The sequence below is a fragment of the Drosophila innubila genome (assembly GCF_004354385.1).
Source record: "Drosophila innubila isolate TH190305 chromosome 3L unlocalized genomic scaffold, UK_Dinn_1.0 0_D_3L, whole genome shotgun sequence".
Taxonomy (NCBI): Eukaryota; Metazoa; Arthropoda; class Insecta; order Diptera; family Drosophilidae; genus Drosophila; species Drosophila innubila.
Window position 1 is genome coordinate 8,310,538 of NW_022995376.1, and position 25,208 is coordinate 8,335,745.

Genomic DNA, 25,208 nt, shown 5'->3' on the forward strand with positions numbered 1-25,208 from the left:
TATAAAATACAATTTCTTTTGTTTGTTTGTCAAGCAGCAGCATTAATTATACAATTTTTATACATTCGCAATTGTTATGCATATCATTCAATTTATACACACAAATTTTAAATTAAGCTAACAATTTGTTGTTTTTTTTTATGTTCGTTTACATTTTTCATCTCTGTGGTTTTATGTGGCCTGTCTCGGCCCACACTCGTTAATTTTGTTTAGTTACAAGCTTAAGCTTAGTTACAAAGCGATCGCAATCGATTTCGTTACACATTGGTGTATATTGTATATATAGCAATTCTCAAAAACAATTAAAAAATAATAACATAACATAATCAATTTTCGATCATCATCGTTTTACAGCACATTATTACAAACATTTGACTAAGGCCTAAAAGCGAAACAAAATAATAGTATAATAATAATAATTGTATATATACATATACATATGCAATATAATGCCTGATAACATGTTCGTGGCTATCCCTTATTATTTAATATTTTCTTTTCTCATTTTTTTGGCTTACATGCTTACTTCTTATACAAAATACAATATTTGTTGTATTGTTATTTACCTTAGGCTCCCAAACCATTTTGCATTTCTTTTCTCAACACAAACATAAGACAATTTTCATTGGAGTTTATACAATTTTTGTTTTCTTTTCAGCAATTATGTTCCTTTAAATTTAAAATAAATTATGTGTATATATCATTTATATATAAGTATATATATTTATGTATATATATGTGTATAAACATAGTTCATTATGTGACTTTCAGCAAGCAACTTTTTTTAATTCGCGTGTGTCGTGTATCGTGTGCTTCAAACATGCTTTTGTTTTTTTAATTTTTTCATCATTTCAGCTTTTCTAGTTCTTATAGTTGCGAATATAGTAATCTTAGTCAGTCTCATGGTCACGATGCAGAGTTCATAATATAATTTATTAACATATTCATATATACATATGCGTTGCTTGTTACATGTTGCATATATATATATATATATATATATATATATATATATATATATATATATATATATATATATATATATATATATATATATATATATATATATTCTAGTCGACGTCTGTTTTCTTTTCTCTTTGTTTGTTGCGGGGGGCAGCGTCAGAATAGCGTAAAATGTTGATCAAATTTGGCCAAATTTTCCTATAGAGAGAAAGTTTGAAGTTGTTTGTTGGTTGTAGGTTTTGGTTACTTATTGTTTGTTGCTGTTTGTTGTCTTGCTTGTTGCTTTACTGTACAGGATTTGCAATTAGTTGGAACTACATTCCGACATTATTTTCAACTTAAACATTAATAACATTGGCAGCAAAAGCGACGCCTCTGGGCCATTTACTGGTGCTACTGCCTAGCTGCGTCTGGTAGAGATTTTGGGAGGGGGAAATATTTTTTTTCAGCTAGGCCCTACCAGTTTTGAACGGCCAGCCGTTGCAGTTTGGTTGCAGCAGCACCACAGGAACCCAGAAGGCATCTCTCACACATATAGACATGCACGCGTAGATAGACAGAGAGTAAACTTAACATTTAAACAAACTTTTTCAGTGTCTTACATAACTAAAAACGATTACAAAATACAATTCTTCATTACGGGCTACGATACAGACACATACACGCACACGCAGACATAACAATTAAACAATGAATTCACGAAAAAAATACTAGACAGAAAAACAAAACAACAAATAAAAAAAGGGGTTTAGTTCATTGCCTGCTCAGTCATTTGGCGGCACAGCGTCTCCAGCTGCTCGAGACTCTTGAAGTCGTTCATCTTATAGTCATGCGGTGGCATGTTGAAGCTATCCTTAAGTGAGGCCATGCTTAGATTAATCAGCTGTGGCTGAGACAGGCAATGATCCATATTGTTGTTGTTATTGTTGGTGTTATTATTATTATTATTGTTGTTGTTGCTGGTGTTATTATTATTGTTATTGTTTGGTTGCTGGCAGAGACTATTGCTACAGATACCGGTACAGGGCACATCATTACCATCACCAGGACACAAACAGTTGACATTGCCGACTGCAGCAGCGGCTGCAGCTGCGGCCAGCAATTGCAGCTGCTGTTGATTAATTAAATTGTTGTTCAACATGTTGCTGTTGTTGTTATTATTATTGTTATTGTTGTTAATCAATATTTGTGGCGGCTGTTGCGGGGATTCCGTTTGATCCGCATTACTAACCATCACCACAGCGGCCATTGTCTTCTTTGGTTGCTGCTCCACATTTGTTGATCCTCCAAGTCCGGTGAGTCCATTCAAGCTGGGCTTGCGCTGCTGCTGCTGTTGTTGTTGCTGCTGCATATTGTCACTGTTGCTATTGGTAAGCACGCCCTGGCCAGGCTTAAAGATCAGCTGCTGCGGCTGTTGTGGACCACCGGCAACCACAATCAGATTGTTCAACGAGCGTCGATGATGTGGTGGAGGTGTCTGTTGTGGCAAAGCTGGAAAGTGTTGCGAGTGTTGCTGCAATATTTGCTGCATTTGTTGTGCATGCTGTGAATGATGTTTTAGCGGTTGTTGTTGCTGCTGCTGCTGTTGCTGGGGATTGTTCATGAAGCTGGGATACGAAGAACTCTTGTACTGCTGCGTCTGATAGCCGCCGTTGAAGTCAAACTGTTGTTGTGGAGGCGGCTGCTGCTGCTGTTGCTGCTGCTGATGATGTTGCTGCAACGGGTGCTGCAAGCAACTCAGCGAAAAGTTCAGCATATCGTTAGAGTTCTTTCGATGATTAATGCGATCGTTGCTGCCGTTTTTGGGATCACATTTGCGACTCTTTCCATTCCACCTGCGCAGATATAGGGAAATGCATTATTAATTAGTCAAGGTGTTAATAAGAATGTAGGCAAAATAATAAAATCTCGGATAACTCACCTAGGCTTATTAATGTTGCCCGTTGTGCCTCCCGTTGTCTTCACATGATGCAGCTTGGGCACCATGGACATCTTAAGCTTGGACAACTTGAACTTCAGTTCCTTGAGTTGATTGGCATGATTAACAAATGCCTCGTTGTGTATGGAACGATCTAGAATCCACATGAACACGCCCAGAGTTTCATCCTCCTGGGCACAGTAGGGATCCTGCTGCAGCGCATTGCTAACCAGATCGATGACTTTTAGGAATCGCAGTCCAATGTTCTCCTCACCAGAAATGGATTCCAACGGCTTCATGGGTGTCAGCACAATATTTGTGAGCTCCTCGACAGCAGTGCTGATCTTCATCTGACCCGTGTGCAGCTCCTGCTCCACTTTTCCGAGTATGTGAGCGCGTTCCTTCAACTTTTCAATGCAGAGCGCCAACTTGTGGGAGGCGCCTTTGGTCACGCCCACGCTCTGCAGAAAGTCTTCGCTAATCTGCAGCATCTCCTCGTACGTCATGTTCTTGAAGAGCTCAATATACTTGTGCAGACGCAGCGACTTTAACCATAGTCCAATCCCCGACATGCCCACGTTGCGCGTCTGAAATTTGATGTAGCTGGGCTTGAAGTCATCCAGGCGAGTGTCGGAGGTGCTGTTTGCCAGAATATTGTTGTTGCGGTGATGCTCAATGGACAGTGAGAAGCTGCGCGGTTTATTGGCAAACTGCGCCAGATTCTCCGTCGAATTGGAGCAGTTATCATTCACCGTGATCACAGACGAGTTCGATGAGTTCGACGAGCAGCTGGAGATCGTTTGTGTGGTCAGGCTATTGGAGCGACGCGTCTTCAGTGCAGCTATTTTACTATCCAGACTCCAGCGATTAATATCGCCAAACTGATCGCCGACATGGCCCATCAAAATAGAGGCGTATGGTAGTTGCGGTGGAGGCGGAGGTGGTGGCGGCTGCAACAGCTGAGGATGAATGGTTGGAGCATGTGATGAAGGAGCCTGCAATATTAGTAAATATAATCATTTAATAATTACAATCATTTGTTGTTAATTCTAGGGAATCAAGACAAAGGTAAAAGGTTCTATTTCGATTTTTTTTTCGGTTTTATACTAATTACGATATAAGGAGTTGATTAAAAGTGAAAACTTGAGATTTAAAATTGGGGGACCCTTAGCATCGAACCCATGATCTAGAGGAAATTAATTTTTTTTACAAAATTAATTAAATTTGAATGCAGAATGAATTAAGATGCCAAATCAAAATCAAAATGACATTCCGCTTGAAAATCGGTTGAGTTTTGACAATGTTATGGAAGTTTGAAGTTGGTCAGACCAGGGATCTAACAACTTTACAAGTCAAAATTTTTGTCAGATTTCACATGATTTTTTACAGAAAATTGAAAGGTATCAGAAACAAATTTAAAGTGTTGTTTTATACTATTTAAGATATAAGGAGTTGATTAAAAGTGAAAACTTGAGATTTAAAATTTTCAAATTTCGAAATTTCAAAGGGGGGACCCTTAGCATCAAACCCATGATCCAGAGGAAAATAATTTTTTTTACAAAATTAATTAAATTTAAATGCAGAATAAATGTAAAGATCAAATCATGATCAAAATGGCATTCCGATTGAAAATCGGTTTAGTTTTGACAAAGTTATGGAAGTTTGAAGTTGGTCAGACATTGGATCTAACAACTTTACAAGTCAAAATTTTTGTTAGATTTCACATGATTTTTTACAGAAAAATGAAAGGCTTCAGAATCAAATTTAAAGTGTTGTTTTATACTAATTACGATATAAGAAGTTGATTAAAAGTGAAAACTTGAGATTTAAAATTTTCAAATTTCGAAATTTCAAAGGGGGGACCCTTAGCATTAAAAGTTTTACTTTGAAGCCGAAACCTGCATCTTAAAGGAAAAACCCTTTTTTTTTTTTAATATTTGGTTTTTTTTCGGTTAATTCTATGATACTTAATAAAGAATCGTTAAGAAAGTAAGCTCACCTGTTGTTGGCTAAGGCTGCAGCTTGGAATGCCGCTCGTGTCGCCGGCAGCAGCATCGCAGTTGAGGGGATCAAAGTCAAGAATTTCGGTGCCATTCTTGCTGAATGAGGTGTCATGATCATCGCTGCCAGCGATGCCAAGCATGGAGCCCGCTGCAGCGCCAGCGACGACGCCATTGACCAGCGACGAGTTGCTGCCCAGGGAGAGGCCTAAGCTATTCTGACTAGATGCTAGTTCGTTCAATGTAATACCATTTAAATTATCACAGAGTGGATTGATCGAGCCACAGGATCCGCTAACGCTGCCTCGCCATTCACCCGGTTGCCTGGGCAGCTGTTTGCTGTGGTGTCTGCTCGGCGGTGCAATCGTCTGCCAGTCGACACTGCGCGTCAAGTTGCCCAGCGATGATGAGGATGACGATGAGCTATCCGATATGGTGCCCGCTCCCGCGCCCAATTGCAGTTGCTGCAACTGCAGCTGCTCAGGTTGCACAAAGTAACTGCTGCAGCTGTTGCGCTTGCTGGCCTGCTTGTAATCCTCCAGATGACGCAACCAAACATTCAACGCACGTCTATCTTCGCTGCCAATGGCGGGATGTATGAGCATATACGAGAAGATCTGCTGCACTAGCTCCGGTGGCACCAGTTGTTGCACTGTATCCTTGACTGCCAGCGATATGAGTGTCATATAGCTCAATTTGGCCTCCTCGTTGCCGGGCTTAAGCAGTGGCAGCATATTGAGCACCTCATTGAGTATATCCTCCTTGCGTGTATACAATTTGCGCTCATCTGCACACTGTGTTGGGTTTGGGTTTATGCTGGTGATCTGAAAATCACTGCCATAGCATGGCATTGATTCCTTGTCCGATGAGGAGGAGGACGTGCCCTCCACCAGATCGCTGGGCTGACAGGTTTTGTAAGCACTCAACAGGTTGTGCAAGTAGGCTGGATTATTGGCATTGATGTCAATGACAACGCTGCTCAGATTCGTTTGGCATGTCCCCAGATTCTGTGTCAAATTGTTGTCTATGGAATACTGTAGAAACTTGAGGCTGGGATAACGCAATCGCTTGAGCAGCGCGTACATGACAACTGTACGCTCACAATCGTTCCATTTCTCAAACAGATTCGTCACAGTCGTCACCTGTTCGCAAAATAAAGCATTTGTTGCCGTCGATGTTGCTGTTGCTGTTGTTGTTGATGTTGCTGTTGCATGTGGCGTGTCACTATTGATGACATTGGTATCACTTTGATTATTATTATTACAGTTGTTATTGGGATGGGGATTTGTTGATGTTGCGGCCGTTGTTGTGTTAACGGCACTTGTCGTTGTTGTTGTTGCGGGTTGTTGTTGTTGCTCCTGTTGCAGCTGCAACTGTTGCTGTTGTGTTGTGGTTGCCACTCCTGACTGCAATTCGTTAAGTGCATTTTGGGAGCTGCTGCTGCCGGAGGGCAGCGCGTTGTCTGTTCCTGTTGTGTACTTCATTATCGTTGTTGTTGTTGTTGCTGTTGCTTTGCAGTTCAGTTTTAATAGCTCAATAAATAGTTTATTTACTTTGTGTTATTTATAATTTTTTATTTTTATATATTTGCTGCAGCTTGCAGTGTTTATTTATTTATTTATGTTTTTGGTTGAGTTGCCAGGCCTGCAAAGACAAAACGAAAACAAAAGAATTACAATATGGGGAAAGTACACATTTTCAAGAAGTCAAAAACTTGTTTATTTGCTATATGTTGTTGTTGTTTCGCATTTGCTTTCATTGCAATTTTACTCCCTTTGGCTATAATGACTGGCTATAATGCCAGCAATAATGGTTTGCTTGCGGATCATGAACTTAAGTAATGTAAACATTTAATTTGAAACTTGATAGAGACTTGAATCGTGTTTCATTTCCGTGTGTTCCAATGCTGCATTTGAGCTTTCTGTTTCATTTCGGAATTGTGGTTTCTAATTAATAGAGTATATTGGTTAAAGTATATGGAGATTCGTGCATTGTAGTGTATATTCTCGGCCACGTGATCAACAAGAACTTTTTTCCCTGCTATTGCGACTGTTGTTGTTGTTGCTCCCGTTTCTGGCGATAATAGACGTCAAAGCGACGACGGCGACGTCGACAACAACAACAACAACATTCAAAGTTAATCAAATCAATTTTTTGCTAATTTATTAAATTTACAAATGCTGCGACAATAACAAAAATTGCAACCTGACAAATAAGGCGACATGAAAAAATAAAAATAAAAAAACATCATGAATTATAATGAAATGTGAAAAGGAAAAAAATTAGCATTCGTTGTAGCCCGATTTCATTCGTCCGTGCGTCTGTTGGTCCGTCCGTCGATTGGACGTCTGGTGGCGGGAGCTCTTATCAGAAAAATAAATAAATAAATAACAAGTTTTGTACATAACACCTTCGCCTGGAGCTTTGTGCGGTAGCGATAAATCAATAATAATACTATACATTTTCAAAATCATTATTTACCTATTAGGTTTAAGCTTGTCTAGTCGCAAGGGGTGCAACTGATGGAGAGGGGGGAGAGTGGGGGCGGGGGACTGAGAGTGGACTGATTCTCAATAAGTGTGGTTAGGTTTTTGCGATTTGCGCTTTTCATTTAATTTCGTTACGCTTTTTTTTTCTTTCTTTCTTTCTTTTATACGCTGTGCTCATTTCGAACGGGTATCATGAAGCTTGTTTCGCTGACGACTTTCTTCGATTTTTTTTATACATATATTCTGTTGTTGTTGTTGTCTACTGTTACAATTTTAAAGCTCTCTCAGCAATGCAGCTGTGTCAATGTATGGATTGTATGTATGTGTGTGTGCATGAGCAAGCATTAAAACATAACGGGCCCAATTACAGTATTCAAGAGCGGTCAAGTGGAATTTACTATTTTTTTTTTATAAATTTTTTTGTTTAGTAGGGGGAATTTCACATTTTTGTTTAATTGTTGCACTCAATTACAAATGTATTTTAGTTTATCTTCGGCGGCTTCAACCAATAAAAGCTTTGCACATGGCGGCTTCCAAAGTAACGGTAACTAGGCAACTTTTCTATGATTTGAGGTTATGAGTCAATATCAAAATTGCTGTAAATTTCGCACACACACTCACACACAAAATCGTAGCTGCCTGTAAACCGGCATAAAATAACATACTTGTGTGTTAATAATAGCTGTCAATTCGTCAAAGTTCAATAAACGAAACACACACGCACGCACACATGCACATTTACCGAGAATTACAAGACCACTAAATCAACAACTACAACAATGTAGCTATTAACTCTTAGCAGCGATCGTATTCTTTTGGCATTATTTTGTGTGTTTCACATATTATTTGCATGCACAATATAAATTTGATTATCTGCAGTCGAATAAACACAAACAGAAATGAGAATTAAACAAAATGAAAATGAAGCCAGCCAGGCCAACTACATAAATGCTGCAACGACGAACACGCACTGGGGAGCACTGAGGATGCCAACGACAGCCGACAGCGGACAGCCACAAGCAGAAGCAGCGACAAAGCAGAGCAGCGGCAGCAGCAGAATCAGAGCGTCAGCAGCAACGGCGGGCGAGAGAATGACGATGATTGGCGCTGGTGGCGTCAGCTAATGTAATGTGGCTGCCTGGCGTCAATTTATAAAATGGTGAAGCTTGCAAAACAAAAGCGAACGCGCGCCTTTTTCTGGCAGCAACAGAATTAAAGGAACTTGCGTTGTTGCTTTTCTCTGCCTTGTCCTACGTCGGCAGTGGGGGAGAACCACACACACACATACACATTCGCACTATTGCGATTGTGTAAGGGTGCGTGCGTGTGTTTGTGTGTTGTGTGGCGGAATGCATGCAAGCGACAATATGTCGCGCGCTACAAAACGACCTACCGACCCCAAAGCAAAGCGCGCACACAGATGCATAAACACACTCACACACACGCACATGCGGAAGCAGCCAGAATGCACAGGCAAAAATTGCGGCAAATTACATGAGATTACAAAGCAGGCAGGCATTTTCTTTTCTTGCTTTGCTTTGCTCTCAACTGTTTCGCATTGCCTCTGGCTCTGCTGTTCTTCTTGTTGTTGTTGTTATTGCGCCTGCTTTCGCCGCCAGAGCGCAGCACAATTGTTTTCATGTCGCTTCTTTTTTGCTATGCAATTGCACTCACTTTCGGTTCCGTTTTGGGCAAGTGCTTCTGTCGTCCCCACACATAAGCGACAAACACGCTACGCTCGTTGTTTTGTTTTGCTGCTGCTGCTGCGACGACCAGCTGCCCTCAAATAACGCCCCACCCACCACCCACCCATTCGCAGACAAAACGCTAAGAACAACAACACAATCCCACATAGACTTAGCACTGCGCTTGTGCCAAAATTGTTCTATTTTTCAATTACCTTTTGCTTTCTATTCGCTTGCTCGCGCTGCAAACCTTGAAATTATTTTCACACTGTTTTTGATCGCTCCGAAATACGAGCATATTTCGCTAATTTGATATGCAATATGCTATCGGATCGCAATGCGCGCATCCATTAATTTTTGTATAATTTTCACCTTGACTTGGCTTTTTTGTTTTCGTTTTTCCACAAAGTCTTGCAAAATCATACTTTTGTAGCTCACTCTCGCATTACCACGACGCGTAATTTACGCGTGCAGATGAAACGAATCGAAACTGCACACAACTGTATCCGCTGGCAGTTATTTGCATTTTTTGCAAATGTATACTATATATTTTAATAGTTAAGATTAATTAATTATTAATTCACGCAAACGCGACAACAACGACAGACTTTTTTTCGCTCATAAAAAACCACACGGCGTTCGGATTAGGTTCAATTGAGCTAGTCACTGAAATGAACGAGCGAACTAAATCCCAAAAACGGTGTGGCAACTTAGAGGCCCTGAAAAACTACCGATAGTCTGAACGTCTGCCAACCTTTCTATCCATTAAAAGTGCAAACAACCTGGCAGCTCTCGAAAATGAGCGGGCAATTTAAAAATTTAACAAAACATTGTTTAAAAAGGCAATAAAAGCAATTATGACAATTCAAATGAAATTTGAAAGAAGATAAATTAAATAAGGTAATTTTTTTTTACCTCTATTTAGTTAAGAAAATCGAACCAGACCATACATTATTTCTGGGTGGCAACCTTCAGTATCAAGGTGCCCACACACGACCAGCATGTGTGATGAGCATGCTCGGCTCGTGTGTGAACTAATTGACGAGTGGCTGATATTAAAAATGTTTAAATTTTCAGCGCGCAGCGTGAGAACAAGCTCATCGTCTGTGGCGTTGTGCGCAAACCTAAAATCAAATTACCCCAAAATTTACGTTAATTTAAAATGGAACGAAATACTTATTGAGAACGGATCAAGTAGCCTTTTTGAGCCGCTCGCGGAACATACTCGTCGTGTGTGGGCACCTTGATACGAAAGAAAATGAAAAATTATTGTTATTGGAAAAATTAGTGCTATTCAAGCTGCATATACAAAATGCACATAAGAATAAAGAGCTTTAAAATCAGTGCGAATTGTTAATTTTGCCGCGCAATCAACAAAAGAGCCCAACGATCCACAATAAATTCAAGGAATACAATTTACTAGTTGCAGCCACCTTCGAAAATAGCAACAACAACCACATAACATAACACACATATTTGTACACAAAATGTTTGCACAAACGGAATCCCAGAAAAGCAATTTTCTGGAGCAGACAAAGGCAGCGAGAGAGGAGCGGGCGCTGGAGAAGCGACGAGAGGAAGCTGCCATTCTGTTGCAGGCGACTCTCAAAGGATATGCAGCACGTCGAAAATATCAAAAACGCATAGTGTAAGTCTAGAAATTTATCTATACACACACCATGTACATATATACTTTTGATCTTATTCCTATCCTCAGCCAAGATTTCGATGCGCTTTTTGCGAGCAATCAGGACGAGAAGGACACGGATCCGTTGCTGCCTGCTGTCCACGTATATCCTGTGCTGCGTCGATATCTAACACAAATCAAATTGGACAAAAGCGATGGTCGGATGCGTGAGCGTCTAGAGTCCATCTGTCGCTATGTAAATCGTGCCATGGAAGTAGAGAATCCAAAGCTCTCATATGCAGCTCTATGTCTGCACAAGGAACGAAGTCTGCCGTGGATTGGACACATTAAACTGCTGCTAACAAACTGCCTGCTGCTGTTGCCGGAACTCAAGCCGGAGAATCATGCGGATAGCATATCACTAGCACTCTTTCTGCACACTCTCATTGTGTTCACAGCACCCAAATCCTGGTCCATCTTGCGTAATCCACAATTTGAGCGACTGCAGCCGACCATGCAGAAGGTCTGCTGCAACATTCAGGGTCACTTGGTGCAGCATGGCTTCTACAAGACAATGCGAGTAAGTAACATAGTAGAGAGACTTGAGAGTGATAATTATAATGTACTCATATCAATTCATACAGCTCATTCTGCTGCGTGGCACTGCAAGGGAGGAACTGTCAGTTAAAACGGTGACACTTGTGGCCATCATCACGCTCTGTCTGCGTCCTCTCACCGATGGCGATTACAGTCGCAATTTGATTTCACAATTTCTCAGCGAAATATTTTCGGTGCCAGCGCTTATTTATCATTTAAACCAGAGCGTGCCGCAGTGCATCGAGCAGTTCAGTTCGATGTGCCTGCTGAAGCGGGCTTTATCCATATCGGAGGACCTTCAGTGGTTCCAGGAATTTGCCGCGAGCATGTCAGGCACCAAGACACTTGCATATCTGGGCAACATTGTGAACATGTTCAACATTGACAATCAGGCCGAGGCCAAGCTGCTGGCATTCCCGCTGCTGACTGTGAGTAGAAAATCAATTTGAATGATTATTTCATTTGCTTATAAACTGATAAACTGTGCAGGAGACCATCACATCGCTGCTGGAGTTAATACCCAACACGGTGACCACTAAAGGTGTTTTCACACAGTGGCACGAGTTGCTTGGCTGGCACACACCTTGCGCCGAGCCAGCACAGAATCAAAATGTTGCACTGATTAAGAGACAATTTCATATGCTGTGGGATCATCGCTGCATTAAGCTGCTCCTGGGTGATCTGCTCAAGAAAATCAATGAAAACTATGAACGAATTGAGTTCCAATCACCGCAACAGCCCTCAACCAGCAATCTGCTGCGTCGCGCCTTGGAATGTAGCTCCACACGAGGCAGTGGATTGCTGTCCAGCGCTGCCGGCAAACAGACGAAGGTGCAATGGCGCAAGTTGGATAATAACGATGTGGTTCAGGTGTCACGCATTTGTGGCATGTATTATGCGGCGTTAAGCACACTCTCCCAAATGAGACTTGATATTCTGACGGGCATTTGCTATAATGATAATGTGCTGTATGATATTTGGCTGCTACTCACTTCACTGGGTCCCAATTGCGGCATGAAGGATTATCTGGAGCTGCTGCGTTGCGAGACGTCGGTGCAGAAGCCGCAGACAGCAATGTTAATGTTGTTCTGTGACTGCATGACACACTACGTCACGTGAGTAGAAATAAAGATAAAACTATAGAAATTTGTTAATATATTTATGTATTTATTGCAGCATTCTGGATGAGTATGAAATGTACACGGAACAGAGTCCTTTTCGCCTCAACGACTATGTTATGCTAACGTATTATCTTAACAATATGCTGTACAAGCTCATCAATGACAACATTTTGGGTATGTTAGCCATAGGATTACCCATAAGAACTTGCACAAATAAGGCTTCGAATACTACTGATTGCTTTTTATTTCACAGGTGCCAAGAACATTGTAAACAATCCCGTATTTGTTTCGCTTCATACTTTGCTGCTTTGTCTTTATCGTCGTGATTGCCGACGTCCATTTACCCCGCCTAATCATTGGCTTATACCGGAGGTCAAGCCATCGACATTCATCAACGATCTGGAGAAGGCAAAGCGGAATGCTATGTTGCTGTTGGCCAAGATGCCACACATAATACCACACGACGATCGGGTTAAGCTCTTCCGCAAGTTTGTGCAAAATGAGAAGGCTGTGATGGGTCTGACGGAGAGTGCGTGTGCCTCGCCACGTTCAGCCTTGATTGTCATACATCGAGAGCGCATTGTTGAGGATGGATATCGACAGTTGGCCGCACAGCCAACACAAGCCTTGAAGGGTGTAATACGTGTGCGTTTTATCAATCAACAGGGATTACACGAAGCGGGCATTGATCAGGATGGTGTTTTCAAGGAGTTCCTCGAGGAGACCATCAAGAAAGTGTTTGATCCATCGCTGAACCTATTCAAGACCACCTCCGATCAGCGTCTGTATCCATCGCCCATCTCCTATGTGCAGGACAATCATTTGCAGCTCTTTGAGTTCGTGGGTCGCATGCTCGGCAAGGCTGTCTACGAGGGCATCGTTGTGGACGTGCCATTTGCATCGTTCTTTCTCTCCCAGCTGCTGGGACAAACACAGCAGGCGCTGTACTCCTGCATGGATGAGCTCCCATCGCTGGACAACGAACTGTATCGCAGTCTGACCTTCATCAAGCACTACAAACAGGATGTGTCTGATTTGAATTTAACCTTCTCTGTGGACCAGGATGTCATGGGCAAGATTGTCACCCACGAATTGCATCCAGGCGGCAAAGCTCGTGTGGTGAACGATCACAACAAACTGGTCTATATACATTACATGGCCTACTTCCATATGAACACACAGATACGCGAACAGACGCAGGCGTTCAATCGTGGCTTTCGCAGCATTGTCAATCCCGAGTGGTTGTCGTTGTTCTCGCCGCCAGAACTGCAGCGTCTCATCTCGGGCGATACCGCGCCATTGGATCTAAGAGATCTACGCAAGCATACACAGTATTATGGTGGTTTCCATGACTCACATCGCGTTGTCGGCTGGCTCTGGGACATTCTGGCCAAAGACTTTACTGAAGAAGAACGGAAACTGTTCCTTAAGGTTGATGATTTTGACAGACTCAATATTTGATTTTGTTTATTAACTTATTTGTCTTTGCAGTTTGTGACCAGCTGCTCCAAACCGCCACTTTTGGGCTTTGCCCATCTGGAGCCGCCGTTTTCAATACGCTGTGTGGAGGTGGGCGATGACGAGGACACTGGCGATACCATTGGCAGCGTCATCCGTGGTTTCTTTACCATACGAAAAAAGGATCCACTAAATCGTTTGCCCACCTCGTCCACCTGTTTTAATCTGCTAAAGTTGCCCAACTATCAGAAAAAATCAACGCTTAGGGATAAACTACGCTATGCCGTCAGCAGTAATACAGGTTTCGAGTTGTCCTAAAGCTGGAGTTTGTCTAAGCCAAGTTGGTGCCACATATCACAGCGTGCTGAGCTTTCGGTGTTGTTATCTCTTTTAATTATTATTATCATTAACCCTTTATGCAAAATCTTGCTGAAATACTGTTATATACATATATATTTATATTCCCACCCACTTCCCTTCCCGACGCACCACACCATTTTATATTTTTATCAACATTTTTGCATGTTGAATTTTTTTGTATTTGTAAGCAATTTTCTCGCAATTATATGTGCGTGTGTGTGTGTTAAGGTATTTTATGAAACCCATTTTTAGATAAAAAAAAAAGAAAGAATAAACAATTATTACAAATATAAATATATATTTGATTGTATATGTATAAACGTATAGCTGTGATAAACAAATTATAATAAACTAACGACAAATACACAACAAGAAAATACAAAGCTGAATTGAAAATACACAGAGTATGAATGGAAAAACTACATAGTTAATTTGAAATTATAATAATTATAAATTTAAACCGAATTAATTGTATTAATCATAATTGTGGCTTTTGTGTGATGAATATTTAATCCACATATGGCATAAGTTAAATGTAAAAAAACACACAAAACAAATTTAACCAAAAGAAACAGCAACAATAAATCTATATGTCTGATTCATGTGTAAACTATGCGAGTTTGTTTTATGTAAATAGATATGTCATCTTTAAGGTAGCCTAAGCACATTGCCAAAGATAACAAACAACAATTACAACAAGCCAAAAACGGCAGCAATTAGTGAATGGCTGCTTACCGAAAATTCCCCGGGTTTTTCCGAGCACAGGCAATGAATTAAAACTGAAGCCACGCTAATGACACAAATCCGTCTGGACGGGGAATAGCTAATTGCCTGAGTCACAGTCGGATCGAGAGAGATAGGAAGTGCACTTAGGCTTTTTGGGATAAACGGAAATGTTGCGCAGAATTTATGCAAAGCTAGTCAAATTACCGGAAATTCAACTGACTAATGACTTCAGTCGGATTTCTTACTCCCCGTAAGATAAGAAAGGGTTTCCAGTTATTTTCCAATAACCAAACGATCACATTCCCATTTTAAATCTTCCATTTGCACAATATTATTTGACATTTTTATATCGCCACAAAAGTATTGTTCCTTAGGGGTTCCGGTTTCTCTTTTCTTCTTTATGCCCCCAAAACTGTCGACCTTTTGCGGTGCAACTATCTTTTCAATTCTCTCAGGACAATGGCAACAAATTGTTGTACAGACCCACAAACATACAATAATCATAATAACAATAATATCCAAAAAAAGAGACTGAGGAAACAGTCGGCGGTCATAGCCATAAAATGCACATCTTGTGTGCCCATTGTTCCCAGCCAGGGTTACTCGTAGAGCAGCATCCCTGCGACAAAGTGTGATGATTTTTATGACTTGCCTGTGAGTTTTTGCCGACAGTGACGCCGACGTTGTCATTTTTGTCGTCCTGCAGCCAGGACAAGTGGCAACAGCAACAAGTGAGTTCGTCTCCGTCTCCGTCTCTGACTGACACTCAAGTGGCCCGTTTGCGGCAATCGATTGGCGCCAGTTTGATGTGCCTCAACAATTTGTTGTGCCCCTACAGCTACAAGTACCGTTTAACGTTTGATTACGGTAACTTATCATTAGGCGGATCTCTCTCTTTGGTTCCTATACGGTAGCTGAACTTATGCTGATTTCAGATAAGTTGCGTGCACTACATACATACAGATACCCACTTGAGACAGCTGCTAGATGATCAGTCGATAGTAGCTTGTAATATTTCCTATGGGAATCTTTAAAGATGAGAAATCAATGATATAGAGTTTGCTCTAAAAGTCAGCAGCATGTGCTGATTAACTTGATAACTATTAGAAAATAGCTGAAAACATAAATACTTACATAAAACTAGAAAACATTTTTTTTAAGATTCTATTGAAAACTATTACTATTCCATAAGGCATTTTAAATGGAGTGAATGCAATATTCAAGTGTGGTCAGACTTTAATCTAAGGTCTTAAGTGCATTTTAAATTTATTAATACTATTACAAACTAATTTCACATTAAAGTTAAACCTTACCTAAAAATATACTAAGTCAAGTATTCCTTTCAGAATATTAATAGTTTTTCATTAGAAAACTTAAAAAAAATTATTTAAAAAAAATTGTTAGGTATATTTTTAAATAAGGTTTAACTTTACTGTGAAATTCTATTGTAAGAACTGTATTTCAGAAAAGTTTTTAAATATTGATTTTTTATCTTCAAAACTTAAGCGAGTGCAAGAAATTTTAAACTCCCTTACTTCACTTTAATTTGTAGTTAAATTGCACTTCCACCAATCTAACGATCGAATTTAGACTTCTTTAGAAAATATTTATTTATATCAAAACTTGATTGCTAATAGTTTTCTAATACATTTCTTTAAAAAAAAAACAAAATGTATTTTAAGCTAATCGGCTTTTAATTTTGTTGGCCCAGATCTAAACCATTTCCATTTTGAACTCTATAAATACCCCAAATGTATTTGAATAGTTCAAAGAGATGCCCCTTTTTAATGCAGTTAATGCTATCAATGTTAATATGGGCGCCCATTATGTAGACTCCCGCCACGAAGAGATCGCTCAAAATGGCGCTGACATGGGCAAAAGCGAGACAACACGATGCAGAGCGAGCAGCAGCCAATGGCAGCTCGGCAGATAAGAGAGCGCAAGCCAGAGAGGCCACTTGTGCAGAGCGGAGTCGAGATGAGAGAGAAGAGACAGAAACAGGTCTGGCGAGTACCTGAGACGGCGGCATAGAGCCGAAAAACTGAACCGACCGGATTCGACTGGCATCGAGTTAAGAGCCCATGAAATTCAGAGCGCAACAGTTTCAATCCGAACATCGTAGCGAACGGTTCACTGCGAAGAGAATAAAATATATTTGTTGCATAGATATCGAGAATTTCGAGATCGTTTCAAGTGTAATCAACTTTATTTAGCTTGTATCACATTATGTTGGCACTGCCAAATTTTGCCGATCTGCGCATGCAGCAGCAGATTGCCCATGAGATTTATCGCCAACAAATTATGCAACGTCTGCCAGGTAAACATCATTATAATTTCCATAAATGCTTTTGCCGACGGCCTTAACAATCTCTTCTCATCTCATGTAGATCCACTCTGCGGTCTGTTGCCCAACTTTGCATCACATTTTGCACCACCGCCACCGCCGGCACAGCCATCTCTGCCTGGAGTGGAGGCCAAGTTGGAGAACAATGAACTGTGGCAGCAATTCCATCACATTGGCACCGAAATGATCATTACCAAGAGTGGCAGGTATGTGCAAGTATCTTCAGCATTTACTTAGTCTATCTTTACACCAGCTTATCAGCATGCTGATAAGCCCCAAAATGGGAACACTTAGAATATATCACTAAACGCCATTATGATTACTTCATTCTTTGCAGACGCATGTTTCCCTCGATGCGCGTCTCCCTCAGCGGCCTGGAGGAGGAGACCAACTATTGTGTGCTGCTCGAAATGGTGCCCATTGGCGACTGTCGCTACAAGTTCTCCGGCTCCCAATGGGTGCCAGCTGGCGGTGCCGAACCACAGAGTCCACAACGCATGTATCTGCATCCGGACAGTCCAGCAACGGGAAAACACTGGGAATCCCAGGCGTTGCTTTTCAGTAAAGTGAAGCTAACCAACAATACGCTGGACAACAATGGACATGTAGGTGTAGTCTACAGTGTAAACACTTGACAGTTGCTTATCTCATGTTTGTTTATCTCGACACAGATCGTTTTGGCCAGCATGCACAAGTATCAGCCACGTTTGCATGTCATACGCACCGCTGATCTGACGCAGATCCCTTGGGCTCCACAGCAGGCATATGTGTTTCCCGAGACCGAGTTCATTGCCGTGACTGCCTATCAGGTGTGTACTCCATACTCCATATGACCAACTGCTTCAATTAAGTGATCGATTACTAATTTTGTGTGTGTTCTTTGCCTTGTTTGCAGAATGATCGCATTACCAAGCTGAAGATCGACAACAATCCCTTTGCCAAGGGCTTTCGTGAGTCGGGCCAATCACGTTGCAAGCGCAAGTTGAATGATTCCCCACCACCTGCACAGACAAGTGGAGTAGGAGCAGGAGCGGGAGCAGGAGGAGGAGCAGGAGCAGCTGCTGACAGTCTGACAGTCTCGCCGTCGGCAAAACGCCTCCGTCTCGCCGATGAGTTGAATTTGTTGCCTCAACAACATTCTGGTTTGCTTGTGCCGCGTCATTATCTTATGGATACTCTGGAGGCCAATTTCTATCTGTCAGCGCCACCGCCACAGCCGCCCCAGCCACGCATTGATTATGCCAGGCACATCGCACACACCGGCTATCCAAGTTGGGCCTACACGCCGCCATCGCCCGATTCGTCGTGCGGCTCCTCCAGCTGCGACTCTGCCGCCGAGCCAGATGCCGATACCTTTGTGGATGTGGTGGGCACCACATCCACCACAACAAACACTGCTGAGCCACAGTTGGAATCCCAGTCGATTAGCCGTATCGCTGACGTCGCTGCCGATGCCGACGTTGTCGACGCTGCCGTCGTCGCTGCTGCTGTTGCTCCGCCAAAGCCCAAACGCAGCAGCTTCAGCATCTTGGACATATTAGGAACGACCGTCTCAGTTTAGTTGCCTTTGTTGTTGTTGCTGTGCTCCCATTTCAGTTGTTGCTCCTCAAGTGCCTTATACATTTAATTAGCGTTTAGTTGCCAGCGTAGTGTAGTAGTTGTAGTTGTAGTTGAAATTGTGATATTTTGCAGTTAATTAAGATTTCCAGGTATTTACCATCAGTATTTATCTTAAGTATTTATTATGCAATTTTAATTGTTTAAATGATTTCGTAATGGATTTATTGTCATTGGCATTTTAATGCAAGTAAATAAAGATTTTTTATATAAGAATTTCACTAAAGGTTTTTTCTTTAATGGGAAATTAAAAGGAATGGAATATCTGAAATGCCACTCAGTGGAGTTGAAGGTACAGTGAAATCTAGAGAAAAGTGTAAGTAAAATAAATATGGACATCTCTGTGGAAAGCATAATATTAATATAGAACATTGCAATATTTAACCAAGTGTCATTTTATATAATATCATTATTTTTAAATTAATGAAAATCTAATCCCTTAATATATATTTAATTTTTTCGAAGAATATTTAAATAGAATACTCCTTATCAGCTTAGCTAGGTCTCACTGTACACTCACTCTGAAAATATTCAATAAAATAAAACTAACTATTATTTTAATAAATAAAACTCAAACCTTTACACTTTAACTGGTTTCTACTGTACAGTAATTCACTTTTTAGTACAATATCAGTCATTCTATTATCTTTCTTAGCCTTGCTTATAAGTTATAACTTATTTTTGTTTTTTTTTAGTTTGTGCTTTCATTTGGTTTCTTCTCCAGAATGATTTTTCTGTGCTTCCATTTTGCCCACATTCTTTGTATAACATAATTGCGTCTCATATCTCGCGCATGCTGGCCATAAAAACCAGTTCCAGTTCCACAAGCTCACCCTCGTTCACCTCGGAGAGCTCCACAAAGTTGTCTCGCTCTCTACAATAGCAACAAGAACAACGCCGACGACATGAGCTTATCAGCAGATCAGAGAGAGCCGCATCTTAAATGCTGGCGCCAGCGCCAATGCGCTGATTGAGCGCGACGATCGCCAGGTAATCCACCAGGTAATCCTGGCCAGCAAGCAAGCAGGCGAACAGGCAAAATGTAATTGATGTTTTCACGTTGTAGTTGTTTGCCATTTACATGCCTAAGAAACCGAAACCGAAACTAAAACCAAAACGATATCGATGCCTCTCACACATGTGACTCTCAAAACAAACTTGTTGTTTTGGAGCTGGCCAACGGAAATGAGGCGGCATCTTTGAATGGACACCAGCACAGTGGCACCGTATGGCAAGTGGTAGCCCAAATTGCAAATCTTCGACGGTGGCATTTCATTTCAAATCGCGTTAAGAAACAATTGTTAAACGGTTGATGATTTTTCCCCCTTTCCCACATTCTCAACTACCAATTTCGTTGCCATTCGATCGCCAATACCCACACACGTTGAAACAACCTGTTTTTTTTTTTTTTTGTGGTCTCAGTGGGGACATCTGTTGCTTGTCGACGACTGTGGGGCTGCAGTTGCCATTCCCATTCCCATTCCCATTCATGTTGCCGCTGGAAGTGTTTATGGGCTCCACATTAGCCACGCTGCATATTCATGTTAAACGTCGCCAAAAAGACTAACGATGCCAAACGGCTATTGTGTTGTTGTTGCTGCTGCTACGGCTTCGGGCTATTTGCTAAAATTTATTGAATTCTCATTTAAGAGAGCCACAAACACACAGTCAGAGTCAGAGTCGCAGTCAGAGGCAAATCCAGCGCCAGGCTCAGGTTCAGGTTCACAAACATTCGCATGTCAAAGTCAAATGAGCGCCGTCGCGGTTCCCGATCTTTCAGTGTAGATAAGCTAACTTTTTTGTCCCAGGCCTTGTTTTATGCGCTCCTGCTCTGTTGTTGCCATACCCTTGCAGAGAGTATTATAATATTGTCATGAAATGTGTAACGCAGATTTTATAAGGTATATATTGAAGTTCGTTCTTGTTTTTTTTTTTAGAAACTTACTTGGTTTTTAAAATATCTTAACCATTTCCAAAATGGTTTATATGGTATTTTCATTAACATTCTGACGAATCTTGGTTAAGCTCGGACTACTTTATAATATAGCTGCCATAGGAACGATCGTTCGAGAATCAATCTTTTAAATGATAAACTGTGATATTTTATTATATTTGAAATTATCTTATGCATTCTGACATAAATTTATTAAAATCTGTATACTATATCATATAGAACGATCAGTTAAAAATTAAATACAGCTCTCCGCAAGGGTATCAAAACTTCGTCGTGCCGAAGATAACCTTTCATTGATGTTTGCTATTGTTGTTGTCGCTACGCTCTCTTTTGTATATGTGTAATTTCGTTGGAAATTAATGTTATGGCGGCCAAAATCAAAGTCATGGACATTTTTCGCTGGCGACAATTTTATCGGCAACACAATGAAATCATTTGGCATAGAGATGGGCGCCAGTCGTGTGTCTATATAATGTTGTGCGTGATTGTGTATGGTATATAAAGGATTCCCGATGAAACTTAAGACTATATTTTGAATATAAAAAGTTTTTCTGTCAATTTATACTCTTTTCAATAGTATGCATAACAACGAATATATATATATAAATATTCGTCTCGATTTTGTGCTTTGCAATTAGCACGCACTCATCTCTAGTTTGGAGCAGATGCTCCAGTTTTTGGCTACGCTGGCGGTATTTGTCTGGGGCTTTAATTGTTGTGGGGTTGTCAAAGATAAGAAATTTATTCATTTGAAAAGAGATCAGCTCAATGGCTAATATACATACATATGTATAAATCTCAGCGAGTCTTACAATCTAATATGCAACTTCCTGCGTGCATCATGATCTTTAATTTAAGGGTTGCTATCGTTGCGAGTTGTGGGACGACGATGCCAGTGATTTGGATTATTATACTTGACCAAGTTGGTCAAATCGTAGCCAGCCGGCACTGTGATATAGCTTTTCTCTCCTTGCAACTTTTTTTCTCCTGGCACGACTGGCAGATCTTCAAAGGGCGAGACATACGGCTCCTGAACAGTGTGAAAGCTTGTTGAGCGAGCGGTGCTCGACTGCAAAAAAACAGCAAGCATTAATATACATATTAATATATATTTTATATAATTTACTTGGGTCGGATCCAAAAAAAGTTTCTTGTTAATTTCACCCTTCTTTTGCTCCTCAAGCGTTAAACTCTTAAATTGTTTGGTATTCTCTTTAAGGAAATATTTCTCCAAATCTGCAGTAAACTTGCCACGGACGGAGCGTTTATCCTCCGGATTGTTTTGCTGCCTCTCTACCCAAATTTCGGTAAAGGCGAATTTTTGCAATGCCTCCATATCTTTCTGATCTTTTTCCATCCGCTCGTTTCCCTGCTGCTTGATTCCTTCCTTTACGTTGATTTCCTTCTTCTGATTATTCATATCAAAGAGTTCCATGGCAGGCATGGGAGAGTCGCATCTAAGTTCCGGCACCAAGTAATGGTTGGCATGAGCTCGGCGAGCGGTCATCCACTTTGGAGACTGACAGTTGCTTGGCTTCAGCGATCGGGCGCTATCAGTGCGAGTACGGACAACTCCGACTCCATCTCCCGAATTTAGCTTTAATATTAAACAGATCAGTTCAATACAGGTAGAAATATATGGAGTATAATCAGTCTTTCCAACACGGCAATTTTTCCGCCAAATTTGGAATTCGAATTTGCGAATCTGCCAGATCTAGGTGTTGAACGGACTGACGGTCGGACAGCGCTCAATTGACTGGATTTTTTATACTTATATATACTTCTTTTGTTTTTCTAGATATTTTGAAGTTGTAATAGCATTTTTATGCTTTACAGAGTTGGCAACACTGAGTTCAGTATAAATGTACAGTGAGTCAACAAACTGTTGGGACAAATTAAAAAATTCGCATATTTTATAAAGAAATGAAAAAAATTTCATTGTATTGTTTTTCTAATGGTTTTATTTTGAATTTAGAACAAGTTTAACAAATTAATCTATTGAGCTAAACTTTTTTTTAAGGCATTTAATTTTTTGTTATGTCACAACAGTTGTTTGACTTACTGTAGTTTTACTTACCATCTTGTCAATATTTTTAAGGCATCGTCCGTTTTCAGCGGAGCTGTTGGAACTATCCGCTTCGAGAGCCAGCCCCTGTCCCTTCTGTGTGTTCCATAAGATATCATTAATTGCGTGTTAAGCAATAAAAAACAACTGTATGCACTTACAACAACTAAAATGTTTTCCAGCTCAAATTCATGCTCGTCTGTGAGCGTGTCATCGTCGTCCAGGCTGGAGAGATTTTCCAAGTCGTCAGAAAACACTTCACTCTGATTCATCGACTGAAATGAATCGTTGTCGTCGTCCATTTCAGCAAGATATTCGTCAATTGGTTTTGGATTTTGGCTCATTTTGCGTTTTTTAACAAACTGCGTTTCTGTTAAAATTTATGCAGGCTTGTTAGAGCGGAGCATACTAATTGCTAAAAAGGAGAAAGAGGGACAAGAGCTGTCATCTTTGCTAGCCCTTAACAGCTGACAAAAGCTGAGCCCCATCGATACTAGCATATTATTGATCGATAATTGTTATTGGAGCAATCGATATTTTTTTATTTAAATTTTAGTTATACACAACCAATAAACCAATATGTATGTGTTAAGTAAGAGAATTGAACATTAACATATCAGGTAGCAACAATATTCGAATTATACAGAGAACTTAAGTGCCGCTGCAGTTTGCACTCAATAGACTTGTAAACAAAAGAGACACTGACAATGCGCACAAAAACTGCGCGCAGTCCGCGCACTTGACACAGTCTATTTTTGTTGTCGTTGTTGTTGCTGTTGTTGTTGCTGTTGTTGTTGCTGTTGTTGTTGCTGTTGGCCTTTAATTGTTCACATGGATTTGCAAAAATGATGCGCAGTTCGCTTTGGGCTGCCTGCCAGCTTGTGTGGGTGGATTTTCATTATCCTGTAATTGTTTGTGCCATTGTTCACACGCTACGTTTGAAAAATTACACGCTTTGTTACTTGTCCCAACCCCGGACTTGGACAGGAGACAGCAATCCACCAATCCAGCTCACATGTGAGCCCATTTGCATAAACTGCTTGGTCCGGTTCTAAGTGGGTTTGGCTTCGCTCTAGTTTAAAACCCCGGCTTATGTGAAGAATGAAAAAAATAAGGAAAGATACAGATTATGAGCAGGTCCATATTTATGGCTTGGCACCGGCGGCACACGACCCTGCTGAATCCTTTGTTGCATTCTGCTGACCACCAAATATGTATATTTGCAACAATATAAACTCAAGTACCCGCTCTTTGTGCGTTTTGTCTATTTGCTTAACGCCGGCTCCGTGTGTGCAAAAAGAGAAACTAAAACCCTTTGTTGAAACAGAAACAACAACAAATTTCCATAGAAATTGTCTCTTCTTCACTCTCTTTTTCTCTTTTGATATTTGCTGTGTGTGGGAGTGTATTGTCGTCAAATATTTGCCAAGCAGTGCAAATGATGATAATTCACTGCTTGCTGTCATTTGGCGCACTATTTGAATTGATAGTCATTTTAAAGTGACTGCTGCCACGCGTAAAACGCTTTTCCACTCATTAGCACTTGTTGTTTTTTTTGTTGCAGCCCTGCCCCCAACTGTCACTCAAGTAATTAACTTTCATTTAGGAAATGGTAATGGTTTCGTTGTTGTTCGGGTTGCTCCCCATTTTTTGTTTAGACAACAGAAATTGGTTGCAACACAAAGTGTATCTAATTTCATGCGGCATCAAAAACAACAAAATGTTGAGCCGTAAAATGCAACAGCCAAATGCATTAATTACGCACACGCTGCCAACCTGCGACATCTGCCGCAGTCGCTGCCGCAGCCGCAGTCGCTGCCGTTTAATGAGGCATTCAATGCACTTACAACCTTGCGCCTGTCAACACAGCGCCGTCTACACGGAGAACGACATCTGTCACCCGTTCTCTGCGCTATAAAACCGCAGTCCGTTGTTGTTCCTGCCCCTGCTCCTGCCCCTGTTACTGCTGCTGCTGTTGCAGTTGCAGCTACTCCCTGGTGACTACAATTTAGAAATCGATTTGGTGGTAAATTGAAATTATTGTTTGTTTTTTCTGTCTTTTTTGTATCCAGTCCCGGTCAGAGAATACGTCTGCACACGCCTCCCTCGACGTCGTCATCGTCGTCTTTTCAGGAGACGTGGGTGGTGACGCATGTCATCGTAAACTTCATCATTGGCTACATTTTCTGCCGCCGAAACAAACTAAGATACGAGTACAAAACCAACAACAAGCAACTGCAACTAACATAACAAATTGAGTGTATTTTCTTCGTGTTTGACTCTG

General features: G+C 40.9%; 4 protein-coding genes and 1 long non-coding RNA gene across 5 annotated transcripts; 2 read left to right on the plus strand and 3 right to left on the minus strand.

The window, feature by feature from the left end:
• Nucleotides 1-140: 140 nt before the first annotated feature.
• On the minus strand, nt 141-6,443 carry LOC117788901 (protein Smaug). The gene is made up of 5 exons (XM_034627840.1): nt 4,881-6,443; nt 2,885-3,876; nt 2,195-2,798; nt 1,070-1,161; nt 141-999 (listed from the first exon to the last, which is right to left on the minus strand). The coding sequence occupies exons 1-4, from the start codon at nt 6,363-6,365 to the stop codon at nt 1,120-1,122; spliced, it is 3,123 nt and encodes a 1,040-aa protein (XP_034483731.1). The 5' UTR covers nt 6,366-6,443; the 3' UTR covers nt 141-999; nt 1,070-1,119.
• A 1,057-nt stretch (nt 6,444-7,500) lies between these two features.
• Nucleotides 7,501-8,849, minus strand: LOC117788911. The gene is made up of 2 exons (XR_004617805.1): nt 8,113-8,849; nt 7,501-7,613 (listed from the first exon to the last, which is right to left on the minus strand). It is a non-coding gene; the product is annotated as an uncharacterized LOC117788911 (long non-coding RNA).
• A 1,439-nt stretch (nt 8,850-10,288) lies between these two features.
• On the plus strand, nt 10,289-14,828 carry LOC117788373 (ubiquitin-protein ligase E3B). The gene is made up of 7 exons (XM_034627128.1): nt 10,289-10,703; nt 10,773-11,262; nt 11,327-11,707; nt 11,769-12,394; nt 12,456-12,574; nt 12,654-13,831; nt 13,892-14,828. The coding sequence occupies exons 1-7, from the start codon at nt 10,543-10,545 to the stop codon at nt 14,174-14,176; spliced, it is 3,240 nt and encodes a 1,079-aa protein (XP_034483019.1). The 5' UTR covers nt 10,289-10,542; the 3' UTR covers nt 14,177-14,828.
• Nucleotides 14,829-17,170: 2,342 nt separating this feature from the next.
• LOC117787727 (T-box transcription factor TBX6) lies at nt 17,171-19,122 on the plus strand. Its single transcript, XM_034626326.1, has 5 exons — nt 17,171-17,261; nt 17,332-17,494; nt 17,626-17,893; nt 17,960-18,097; nt 18,184-19,122. Exons 1-5 carry the CDS (start codon nt 17,171-17,173, stop codon nt 18,847-18,849), a joined length of 1,326 nt encoding a protein of 441 aa, XP_034482217.1. The 3' UTR covers nt 18,850-19,122.
• A 2,449-nt stretch (nt 19,123-21,571) lies between these two features.
• LOC117787511 lies at nt 21,572-23,350 on the minus strand. The gene is made up of 4 exons (XM_034626057.1): nt 23,086-23,350; nt 22,937-23,020; nt 21,986-22,456; nt 21,572-21,928 (listed from the first exon to the last, which is right to left on the minus strand). Exons 1-4 carry the CDS (start codon nt 23,266-23,268, stop codon nt 21,713-21,715), a joined length of 954 nt encoding a protein of 317 aa, XP_034481948.1. The 5' UTR covers nt 23,269-23,350; the 3' UTR covers nt 21,572-21,712.
• Between the last annotated feature and the right edge of the window lie 1,858 nt (nt 23,351-25,208).

Bases quoted from the DNA above. Each gene is read 5' to 3' on its own strand.
- LOC117788901 (XM_034627840.1), bottom strand. From the start codon at position 6,365: ATGAAGTACACAACAGGAACAGACAACGCGCTGCCCTCCGGCAGCAGC. The intron at 3,877-4,880 runs GTGAGCTTACTT...CTAATATTGCAG, and splicing joins GCAGCCTTAGCCAACAACAG to GCTCCTTCATCACATGCTCC. The intron at 1,162-2,194 runs GTTAGTAATGCG...TTCTCTCTATAG, and splicing joins CAATGGCCGCTGTGGTGATG to GAAAATTTGGCCAAATTTGA.
- LOC117788373 (XM_034627128.1), top strand. From the start codon at position 10,543: ATGTTTGCACAAACGGAATCCCAGAAAAGCAATTTTCTGGAGCAGACA. The intron at 11,263-11,326 runs GTAAGTAACATA...CAATTCATACAG, and splicing joins GCTTCTACAAGACAATGCGA to CTCATTCTGCTGCGTGGCAC. The intron at 12,575-12,653 runs GTATGTTAGCCA...TTTATTTCACAG, and splicing joins CATCAATGACAACATTTTGG to GTGCCAAGAACATTGTAAAC.
- LOC117787727 (XM_034626326.1), top strand. From the start codon at position 17,171: ATGTTGGCACTGCCAAATTTTGCCGATCTGCGCATGCAGCAGCAGATT. The intron at 17,262-17,331 runs GTAAACATCATT...CATCTCATGTAG, and splicing joins AATTATGCAACGTCTGCCAG to ATCCACTCTGCGGTCTGTTG. The intron at 17,894-17,959 runs GTAGGTGTAGTC...ATCTCGACACAG, and splicing joins CGCTGGACAACAATGGACAT to ATCGTTTTGGCCAGCATGCA.
- LOC117787511 (XM_034626057.1), bottom strand. From the start codon at position 23,268: ATGAGCCAAAATCCAAAACCAATTGACGAATATCTTGCTGAAATGGAC. The intron at 23,021-23,085 runs GTAAGTGCATAC...TGGAACACACAG, and splicing joins TGGAAAACATTTTAGTTGTT to AAGGGACAGGGGCTGGCTCT. The intron at 22,457-22,936 runs GTAAGTAAAACT...TTAATATTAAAG, and splicing joins TTAAAAATATTGACAAGATG to CTAAATTCGGGAGATGGAGT.